Source organism: Pseudoliparis swirei, chromosome 7 (genome assembly GCF_029220125.1).
Source record: "Pseudoliparis swirei isolate HS2019 ecotype Mariana Trench chromosome 7, NWPU_hadal_v1, whole genome shotgun sequence".
Classification (NCBI taxonomy): domain Eukaryota; kingdom Metazoa; phylum Chordata; class Actinopteri; order Perciformes; family Liparidae; genus Pseudoliparis; species Pseudoliparis swirei.
The window spans coordinates 4,484,026-4,495,253 of record NC_079394.1 but is presented as its reverse complement, the minus strand read 5'-3'; the positions used below and the strand labels follow the sequence as shown (position 1 = coordinate 4,495,253).

The 11,228-nt window shown below is 41.8% G+C and overlaps 1 protein-coding gene across 1 annotated transcript; it reads left to right on the top strand.

Moving 5' to 3' along the window:
* Positions 1 to 117: 117 nt before the first annotated feature.
* On the top strand, positions 118 to 10,702 carry polk (polymerase (DNA directed) kappa). The gene is made up of 14 exons (XM_056420159.1): positions 118 to 497; positions 786 to 905; positions 1,545 to 1,697; positions 2,094 to 2,225; positions 2,359 to 2,509; positions 2,677 to 2,907; positions 3,149 to 3,273; positions 3,460 to 3,626; positions 4,056 to 4,088; positions 4,204 to 4,300; positions 5,367 to 5,538; positions 5,692 to 6,669; positions 9,963 to 10,011; positions 10,105 to 10,702. Exons 1-14 carry the CDS (start codon positions 369 to 371, stop codon positions 10,184 to 10,186), a joined length of 2,619 nt encoding a protein of 872 aa, XP_056276134.1. The 5' UTR covers positions 118 to 368; the 3' UTR covers positions 10,187 to 10,702.
* The last annotated feature ends 526 nt before the right edge of the window (positions 10,703 to 11,228 follow it).

The window sequence follows — 11,228 nt, the reverse complement described above, 5'->3', positions numbered from 1 at the left end:
ATCATAAAGTCTTCGGTTCTCATTGCGCAATGTGATCTCCGGACTGTAGAGCCCCGCCCTTTCCGGTGATGACGCGGGTACGCGGAAGCTCAGCCAAAACTGTCTTCGTTTTCAAAACATCGACAGGTACGAACGTCAGATTGTTGAGCGGTTTTGATTCAGGGTGATTGTTTTGAGTGACACGTTTAGTATCCGAATTACTGTTGATATTCCGACTCAGCTAGAAAAGACGCACGCATAATGGGATACATAGCTACCATATCGTCGAGGTCTATCATCTAACTTTAGAACAGAATTGAGGTCGATATATATTGGAACATACTGCAAAAGAAAACGACTGTTTCCCAATTAAGGATCCATTCTCTAGGATGGAGAATGGGGTGGAATCCACCAAAGGAGAGGGCTTCCTCTCCAGGATGGCCCTCAATGACAACAAGGCTGGTATGGAGGGTCTTGACAGGGACAAGATCAACAAAATCATCATGGAGTCATCAAAGGTAGACACTAACAATTTATATAGATTTGTTCAGTTGGTCCTGTATGGCATTCCAATAATCTCCCATATAATCGGAACAAGATAACTGATGTGTTAGAAAGGACACAGCTCTATAGCGTGCCGTGGACAATATGAAATGTGAGGTTCAGTTTTACTGGCCTTGTGTAAAAGTCCCGTATCCCCCGTGTAATCACATACAGTCCTAAAATAGATAAAGCTATTGTAGCTTTTTATGATAGATGTGCTACACCATCTGTGACTCTTGATTGTCCTTGTCTTTCCCCGGCAGGGATCGAGGTTTTATGAGAGCGAGCTGAAGAAAGAGCAGCAGGTGAACCAGCGCATCGAGAAAATGATGCTCCAAAAGGCACAGATCCCAGAGCAACGGCTACAGAAAGCACACGCTCAAGTAAGACATGGATGTAGAGTTGGCATCAAGTCATTTCATGTGCAGACACATTGTATTCGCTATGAATTGAAAAGGCTTAAAATCTAAAAATCACACTTTTAACAAAAATAACACATATCACACACTGGAAAAATGTAATGTCAGAATATATTTCAATGGAACAACTCACCTCATCTATCATTTACAACACAACAGAACACCACGACATCTGGTCATCATTCACTATATTTTTACAAACATAACACCACTCATCTTATTGATTAGTTAATTCATCATAATTCATTTAATTTTTTTATTTCTTTCCCTTGCCTGGAAACCAATTCAATTCTATGTACATGCATACGCTCATCAATGCATTTTGTTTCTTTAAATAAAATTAAATATATATATTTTTTAAACTCACACACGCACACACACATGCATTTTTCTTTCTTTATTATTATTATTATTTTTTCTTTCTTTCTTTCGTTCTTTTTTCACAATACTCTGACTTTATGATGTTGTGTTCACTGTTTCGTCATCCTCTAGGTGTTATGTCTATGTATTGTCTTTTGTCTTATAATTAAAATAAAATTAAATTAAAATAAATAAATAAATAAATCCCACTTTTTATGCGTTCTTCATTACATTTCTTTATAGGTGGAAAGGATGGCCACCGAGCTAGAAAGGAGTCGTGATCTCAGCCGTGTGATAGTACACGTGGACATGGATGCTTTCTACGCTGCTGTGGAGACGAGAGACTGTCCTGAGCTCAAGGACAAGCCCATGGCTGTTGGATCCATGAGCATGCTGGTGGGTTAAAATATGGGTCATATATGGTCATTTAGATCATGACATTGAATATACATTTTAGGTTACTGTTCTCACAGTACAATTGTTCTATTATACAATTCATCATGAACCCATATCCAACATTTACAGTATGTTTTAAATATTTATGACATACTTGACCACTTTATTGTGAATCTCCTAACCATGATACTCACAGTATAATGCAGGGAAACTACATTTTCACAGTGGAGGACTAAGTCTGTGTATTTTATATATTCCTAAGTACTTAACATTATGAATTCATTGAACTGTACCTTACTGTTATATATTAATACTATTTTAAAAAGCTAATGTTTTATGAATGACCTCGAGACAAGTTTACACTGTTTCATTTAAATCTCACCCTTTTTCTTGCAGTCAACGTCTAACTACCATGCCAGGAAGTACGGGGTTCGAGCTGCCATGCCTGGGTTCATCGCAAAGAAACTCTGCCCCAACTTAGTTATTGTTCCAACCAACTTTACTAAATACCGAGCTGTGAGTGATGAGGTAAGACTGATGGCAAAGCACACAAACAAAGAGATGAGTACGTCTTGAAACTTGCATGAAAACAAAATGCTATGGGACTCTTTTGTCGCCCTTTGCTCGGACAGGTGCTCATGAATGTGTATCGCTCTGTTAGGTCCGGGAGGTTTTTGCAGAATATGACCCTCACTTCCAGTCGATGAGTCTGGATGAAGCTTATCTGGATTTTACAGACCACCTGGAGCAGAGACAGAGCTGGCCAGAATCCTCTCGTACACATCGCTTCCGCGCCAGCGGCGCCGCTACAGGCAGGACTTAATTACCCAGAAATGTGGAATGTGATGTTTTAGTTTTTTTTTAACTGCAACATTCGGTACATTCTCTGTGTGCATAATATGACGGGGAACACCGTTCCATGATCAAAGTTTCGAGAATCCGTCAGGTTATTGTGAGAAGTCATTTCTTTTCTGTAAAGGTGAAGAGCAGATTGGTCTTCCCCAGGAGGCAGCGCCCGAGGAAGAAGAGCTCTCTCCCGTCCTGTTCGAGGACAGCCCGAGCACCTCTCTCTGCTTGTCGGACTCTGAAGGCGTCGGCGCCGCCGGCACCGCCGGCAGTGCGTTCGAGGTGTTTGGCACGTCTCTCGAGGAGGCCGTGAGAGAGATGCGCTTCCGCATTGAGCAGAAGACCATGCTCACTGCCAGTGCAGGTAAGGGCAAAAGCTGTTCTCAAGTGATTAATAAAACACTTTCCTTTTTAGTGTGTGTTGCTATTGTTAAACATCTGGCGTTTGACTTTAGCAGGAGAATATTCAACCACGTTGAGTTGTTCCCTTCCCTCTCTCCCCCACTTTCTGAATAAAACCCAAACTCCACGATTATATGTCATTCTTTGCAAAAATAAAGAAATCGCTCAACAATAATAACGAAAAAGTCTATTTACTCTTCTAGGAATTGCTCCAAACACGATGCTTGCCAAGGTGTGCAGTGACAAGAACAAGCCCAACGGCCAATACCGACTCCCCTCCACTCGAGAGGCCGTTATGGAATTTGTCAAGAACCTCCCAGTTCGCAAAGTACGACACGCATTGCTCAAACTAAAACACAGACAGAGAGTCGGAGTGTGTTTCTCGTGTGTTTTTGTAATATTGAAGATGGGGTGTAAAGGGACTAATGGGTGTACTGCATAACAGGGGAAAGGTGATTTCAAGAAAATCGTTCATATTTAAAGGCCGTGAAACATGTGTTTGTATCCTCTCTAGGTGTCTGGCATCGGGAAAGTGAGTGAGAAGATGCTGAACGCTCTTGGCATCAGTAGCTGTTCTCATCTGGGCCAGCAGATGGAGTTGCTCTCGTTGTTGTTCTCGGAGACGGCCTGGCATCATCTCATGCAGGTTTCTTTGGGTCTGGGCTCCACATCTATACCGAGGTACTTCACCGTCTGTTGAATAATTGTCAACACAATTGATTAACCCTCCTGTTGCCTTAGGGTCAATTTGACCCCATTCAATGTTTAACCCTCCTGTTACCTTTATATTTACTGACATATTTTACCCGTGGGGTCAATTTGACCCCAGCAATTAAAACCTCCAGAAAATTATTAGAATTAATATTGTTTTCCAAGTTTAAGTGTGAGGTACTTTATGTTTGTTTGTTGACTACCTAAATAGCCCTTTAAATATATAAAAAAGTTGATATTTCTTATATGTTTGACACAGTGAAAAACAGTCTGGGGTCAAATTGACCCGAAAGAACACCGACATTAAACATTGAATGGGGTCAAATTTACCCTAAGGTAACAGGAGGGTTAAGAAAGAAGTAAATCCAGCTAATACTCTCTGTCTTTGCTTTTATACAGACATGAAGAAAGGAAAAGCATGAGCACAGAAAGGTGTGTTTTTAATGAGGCACACGTTGACAATGACACAGCTGAATTTCTTTCATTCTTTTTGTGTCCATCCACTTATTTCTCTCTCATTTCTTTTTGTCCCACCTGATCTTTACAGGACATTCAAAGAACTGAGTAATGTTGAGGAGCAGTTGTCTTTTTGCAGGCAGCTCTGTGAAGACTTAGCAGAAGACATAAAGAAAGAAGGTCTAAAGGTAGTGAATGAGGAGTGATTGTTTTTATTTTGCAACCTGACCATACCTCTGTGCATATCCTATGAACACGTAGTTTGTCTCGATCACATATTTGGCTCCCTGTCCTGGTTTCATCAACAACACATGGGGTTACACTGTATACTGTGAGACATTGCTTCCATGGGTCTTACCTTAAAACTCTATGTGATTGTCTCAGACTGAGAAAATAGAAGCAAAATAAAACTAGAATGGGCACTCGGTAGAGCGCATACCTTTGCATATCACAAGATTGGGCATTGAATTATGAACATTTTGGCATTATTTGCATGCCAATTGAATATAAATTGACCGCGCTATGGTAAAAAGAAGATTTGGACCTTTTCATGACCTTGACCTTTGACCCGATCGATCCCAAAATCTAATCAAATGGTCCCCGGATAATAACCAATCATCCCACCAAATTTCATGCGATTCGGTTTAATACTTTTTTACTTATGCGAATAACACGCATACAAATAAATAAATAAATACATGGCGAAGGTAACAAGCATTGGGGATATTTCGCACAGAAACCGATACCACAAAAACGGATCGAGAGAAACGGGTAATATTAGAAAGAATAGCACCAAAAAAAAAAAAATCCTATTCTCAGCCTCACTAGAATCACACTTCCTCCAGACGGAATTTCAAACAATTACCTCAACCTGTTCATTCCTTTGTGAATCGATGGAGAAAAAGTCTGGTTGGCTTGGCACAACCATCGCCCCCCTGCCTGGGCCCTGATGTGGCCTTGATAGCGGCAGGAAATGGAGATCCATGAAGGAGACACGGCGACTCTCAGCCTTGTAAATGTCTCCCTGTGAGATGATCACATTACTATGAAAGCGCTTTGTGGCGTTTTACTCACAAAATGCATTCTGACAAGTAATATGACAGAGTGTACAGATATATTCCTCATGTATGGCCTTTCCACAGGGCCATTGATTATGCTTATAATTAAGAGGTTGTTTGACAGCAGACAGAAATGTCTGTAACGGATTTCCCTGATTCTGAATTCAACTGTGTATTTTCTTCATTTTTTCTTCAGGGTAAAACGGTAACACTGAAGCTTAAGAACGTGAACTTTGAGGTGAAAACCCGGGCGCTGACGCTGCTGTATGCTGTTGCGACAGTGGATGAGATTTTTGCTGTTGCTAAGGACCTTCTGAAAACAGCAATTGACAATGAAAGCCCCCAGCCGCTCAGATTGAGACTCATGGGTAATTAGATATCGCAATATAACTTGCATATCAATTATTATCACTGTCGTGAATTAAATCCAAATGATCCGTCACGCACCGCAGTAAGAAATAAAAACACAGTCGGCATTCATTTTGAAGTTTTCTCCTGGTGATTTGTTTTTCCCCTCGTAGGTGTTAGAATCTCCGCCTTTGTCAGCTTGGATGATAAAAAGCCTCTGCAGAGGAGCATCGTGGGCTTTCTAAAGCCGGGCACGACGGACTCCAGTGGCTCCTCCCAAGGAACGAATCAAAAGCTTGAGAGCAAGTGTCTCTCCTATCAGTCCTTCCAAACCGGGCCACCTGCCTGTCTTCCCCTTGCACAGAAGTGCCAGAGACGAGAGGAAGTACCCCGGGGGGATAAGCAGAGAGGGGTCGAGGGGGGTCAGACGAGCGAGGAACCCAAACAGTCTTTCTTCCAAAGGGCTCATGCCAGACGACTGCAAGTCCAGGCGGCAAATGCAGGCGCACAAAAGGAAGCGCACGGGGAGGATGGTTGTGTTACGATTTCCACAGAAAAGGGCGTCGAGTCGTCGAAGGAAGCACACGAGAGCGACTCTACGGCCTCGGATCCCTCCGAAAACGACTTTGTTTCCCACGTCGAGGCCCATGCGTCCACTTCAGGCCGTGGTGGCGCCGGGTCAGAGAGCCTCACCTGTCCAGTGTGTTTCGGGCAGGTGGAGACCACTGATTTGAATGTCTTCAACACGCATATCGACCAGTGTCTCACTGAAGCCTCTAGAAATCCAATCCAATGCACGATTTCCGACACAGACTCCGACACGGACCTCGAGAAGGGCCGGGCAGAGTGTGGAGGAATTGAGTCGAACAGAGTTGATCCTCAAGAAGACCGGCGCGACGCGGAAAACGATTCTCTTCAAGCGATTTTGCGGAGCAATGGTGACAATAGAACGGTAACCATGCAACAGCCATGTCATGAAAAAGGCCCCGTCCTTATCTGCCCAGTATGTCAGCTGACCCAGGATAGTGATGACCTCACTATCTTCAACCACCACGTTGACCTCTGCCTGAACCAGGAGGTCCTTCATGAGCTGGGGGGCCAGACGGCATCTCCCATGAATCCAACTTCAGTCATAAATAGCAAGGCCATAGGTGAGTGTGTATTTATTTTGACCCCTTGGGGGAAGCAGACATTACTTGGGAGCACAACAGTACCATATCGGCACCTTTGCTTAGTCAAACATCCAGCCGTTTCAGTGCCACGTGACGATTCCACTGGATTGTGATGACTCACTCTAGCTCTGGTTTTCAATTCAAATAATTCAAATTTGTTCCACTAATTTAAACAACAAATAAATTTATTTACATCACATCCACAAACCAAATTATAGACATCCAAACCCCAAAACTCACGCCGGAAAAGGAAAAATTCCCAAAACAAAGGGAAAAAGGAAAAACTCCCAAATAAGAGATCAGAGGGACCAGGAAGAACAGAATGTACAGATGAGCAGATGAGGAGGATGCATGGAGGAGACATGACAGAAATAGAACATAGTTCATGAATAGTTCATAATAAGAGTAATAGAATATGGGACCTCCATATGAATAGGTGAGATTCAATCCAGGAGGGAGAGGGGCAGGATCAACAGAGCAGTGGCGTGGTCACAGGACAGGACAGTCAGTGACCATCAGGCAGGACAGGCAGTAGAGTCTCCAGGAGGTGGCGACCGATCCGAGGATTCCAAGAGATAGGATCGATGGATGACAGAAGGAGGAACGCAGATTGAGAGAGAGATAGGGGAGAGAGATTGAGAGAGCATGAGAGAAGAAAAAGGGCAAGAGGAGATCAAAAAATCCTCTATAGCAACCCAGGCGCCCCCCAAAATCAGAGACCCTAAGCAGCATATCCCAGGGACCTCAGGGCAAACCTGATTCAGCCCTGGTCTTAAGTCCTCTCTAAACGAGACTTAAGTCTAGTCTTAAACGAGAACTCTGTCTGGTTCTTTTCCTAAAAGGACTGCTTGATAACTTGCTTGCTGAATAAGGCTCTGGCTCCCAAGATACTTTCGGACTGGCTAGAAGGACAAGTTTTCTAGTTTTAATTGCGTGAAGCAGTGGGGCATACGCAAAGCCTTAAGATTCTGAGTATATAATAGTAAGCAATCATCACCAATCAAGGCTGGAGATCAAAAGAAAAGATTTAAAAGGTTACTGAGATTCAGAGCAGAGCAGTTTAGAGCAGCTAGTGCAGCAGTCTTTCTTAGTTTTTCTTAGTTTTAGTGAGTGAGAATCTGCTTTAGTGAGAGGGGGAGCCAAGAGATTTATTTCATTATTAGAATTACAGCAGTTATCCAATAAGGAGTCACATAAGCTACCTAACAATATGATTTTGATTTACCTGAGTCTTTGAATTTTTTTTTGTCTAAGATGTGCCTGATTGAGATGAAAGAATGCAGTTGAAAGAATTAAGTTTTGAAGGAAGTCAAATTCAAAGCCCAAACGTAGAGTCGACCAAAGTTCTTTAAAAGAGAAGGGATGCCATGGCAGAATCCATGTTGATCCCCAGGTAATCTGAGGTGCTCAGGGCCAGGGCCTAGACAGATAATTGATCTAAGTTTCTCTGTTTTTATAAAATTATAACATCAATCATTGTTTTCATCAATTTTTTGTATTCATGAATTTAGTTGTTTGTTTTGTAATGTTTGAATCTCTCTGAGTTAGTTGATAAATCTAGTTGAGTGTCATCTGCAGTTGAAATATGTTTTTGGACAAAGGAAGTATGTGGAAAAAAGTAATAATATAATCCAATGTAAAAGGGATGGGAACTCCGTGGGTTAGTGTGAGTAATTAGTGTTCCGCTCGAGGCCATCGCGTAAAATACAGAACTGCCAAATAATAAATATCCGATAATAAGGATTTAAACCAATGAAGTGCGTGCCTGAAATGCCCCCAAACTGCTCCAGTCCATGTATGTCATGGTCAGTTTATGGCAGGTGTCAATGAGGCACTAAGCACTAACAAGACCAAGTCCTTTATCTGAGTCCATTAAGAGGTTCACCAGTGCCGCCTGGTGCTGTGGGCGGTGCTGTGCTGTGGTGCTTTCTAAACTAAATGTCTCATTCAAATAAACTATGATGATTTAGAATGCAACACATTGATGTTGACTTTTCTTGGAAGGATCGAGGAAGGGGAGTTAAGGATCGTCCTTATCTTAGCCAATACCCTGGATCCAGAGTCTTGATTCAGAGGGCTTTGATTAGCCACCTTAAAAAGGAGTGTGGTACGCGAGTGTGGCAAGTGCACAACAGTAATAATAATAGATAAATAGAAATTAAAGGCAGCAAAACGCCTTAAGCAGCCCCGCCGGGATGGGGTCCAGAGACAGGTAGGAGGTTGTGTAGAAACCCGTGAAAAAAAATAATTGGTCACGGTTGATAGGAGAAAAACCCTCCAAATATACACCAGGGCATACAGCGGTTTCCAAGGCCATTCCACTTAAGGACAGATTGACCAACTCCTGAGACAAATATGTCTTTATGCGCTAAATGCTCCACACCAGCTGGTCACTAGCTGTCTATGTGCTGCCCGGTGCTGAGTGGGCATTGTGTGCAGACAGTTGAGTTTTTCTCAAAACACTGCTTGCTGCAGATTCAGTTGATCATTCTTTAAAGAGAGAGACCCTTTCACATTTTTATTTTCATTAAAATATATATATATTGATGATAGACACTTTTTCCAACCCTGTTAGTAACATTTAAACAGTGGCTGTATGGAATATTTGTAGTTGACCAAAGGAGTATCAATTTGGGAGGAGGTCAGTGTTTTCTATTGACCGTGACATTGTGTGAGAAGTTTGAATCGATTCCCGCGGAGAAAAGACATCTCATTCTGGCCGGTCGGGCTTCCTGTGCTCCGGGCTTGGAAATAGCTAAATCACTTTCTCACCTTTACATTTCCAACAAGAATGGGCACTCGGTAGAGCGCATACCTTCACATATCACAAGATCGGGCATTGAATTATGAACATTTTGGCATTAGTTGCATGCCGATTGGATAACAATTGACCGCGCTGTGGTAAAAAGAAGATTTTGACCTTTTCATGACCTTGACCTTTGACCCGATCGATCCCAAAATCGAATCAAATGGTCCCCGGATAATAACCAATCATCCCACCAAATTTCATGCGATTCGATTTAATACTTTTTGAGTTATGCAAGTAACACGCATACAAATAAATAAATAAATACACGGCGATCAAAACATAACCTTCCGCATTTTCAATGCGAAGGTAACAATGGACTGCATCATGATTTCCTCTTAAACAAGCCTCAGAAATAGCATTATTTATGTCCCTGAAGACGTGCTACAATAGTGTAACCCCCTTGGATGCCATTTCTGTTGTCGTTTCTTTTCCTCTGTGTTCATGAGTGTCTATCTGTTCACAGACGGGAGCCGCCTCCTGCCAATGCAAGCAAGTAAAGGCAAAGCCAAAAGGTGAGGCCGCTTGATGACAGACTGTTGCTGCATGTTGTCTCTTAATATTCCACGTGCTGTCGGTAAAGTATATATTTTTTTAATGACTTTCAGACGGGACTCGCCTTCCTCTCCGCCGTCTAAAAAGGCCAAACGCCTCGGCTCTCACAACACCATCGACAAGTTCTTCAGGTGACAGTCGTGCACGAAGAACTCAGAACATCTTCAGGAAATGGAAAACACCGCGCCCCTTCTGCTCCACTGAGCAGTTTATTATTGCACACAAAGCCATATCAAAATGTAATGTTCCTTATAAATATGTAATTGATATATTATTTGCACTATGTATGACACTAGATGGGTAATTAAACATGGCAACAGACAAACTCTGTTTTAATTCTGGCAAATTAATGGCAATATTATGTATTTCCTGTTTCTCTTACTCACTAAAGATGAGCATAATGTTTTTATTTCACTATGCGTACTGGTTCATAAGGGTATGTATGTATTAGACTGATTGTATGCATAATGTGAGTTTTTAAATGTATCTTCATTCATTTATTTTATTCAGATATTTTCAGTAATTTACAGTTGTATTTATTATGTTTCCAATGATAAAAAGGTGTATATTTAATAATGAAGATAAGAGAATCCTGCTATCGTGTAAATCAAAGTTATATAAGAAATAAATTACTTTTCTGCTGAAATTTCACTTTGCGTGTTGACATTTCCACAGTTCATTATTATTAATCTCAGTTTTAACCAACAATGTTGGCATACTCAAGAAATATTTCACAGAAGGTTAAAAGCTGTCGCGTTGATACTTAAACACCCAAAAAAACATGTTCCGCAGCAGGAAAATACTGCAATGCCTCGGGTGTGAATGTGAAACTTTGCTCCTCGAGAACTTTTGTTTGTATCGTCAAACATCCCTCTGCAAACAAGTTAAACTTCAATTAGAGCCTTGTGTTAATCTTGGGTAAACATTGCACAACATTCTCAAAGCCTAATGTAAATTCAGTTTATTTGTATAGCCCATTTTCACAAATTACAAATGTGTCTCAGAGTGCTTTACACTCGACTTTACACATAGACATCCCTGTCCCAAAGCCTCACATTGGATCAGGAAAAACTCCCAAACAACCCTTCATGGGGAAAAAAAGTGAAGAAACCTTCAGGAGAGCAACAGAGGAGGATCCCTCTCCAGGATGGACAGATGTAATAGATGTCATGTGACC

Bases quoted from the DNA above. Each gene is read 5' to 3' on its own strand.
- polk (XM_056420159.1), top strand. From the start codon at position 369: ATGGAGAATGGGGTGGAATCCACCAAAGGAGAGGGCTTCCTCTCCAGG. The intron at 1,698-2,093 runs GTGGGTTAAAAT...TTTTTCTTGCAG, and splicing joins TTGGATCCATGAGCATGCTG to TCAACGTCTAACTACCATGC. The intron at 5,539-5,691 runs GTAATTAGATAT...TTCCCCTCGTAG, and splicing joins GCTCAGATTGAGACTCATGG to GTGTTAGAATCTCCGCCTTT.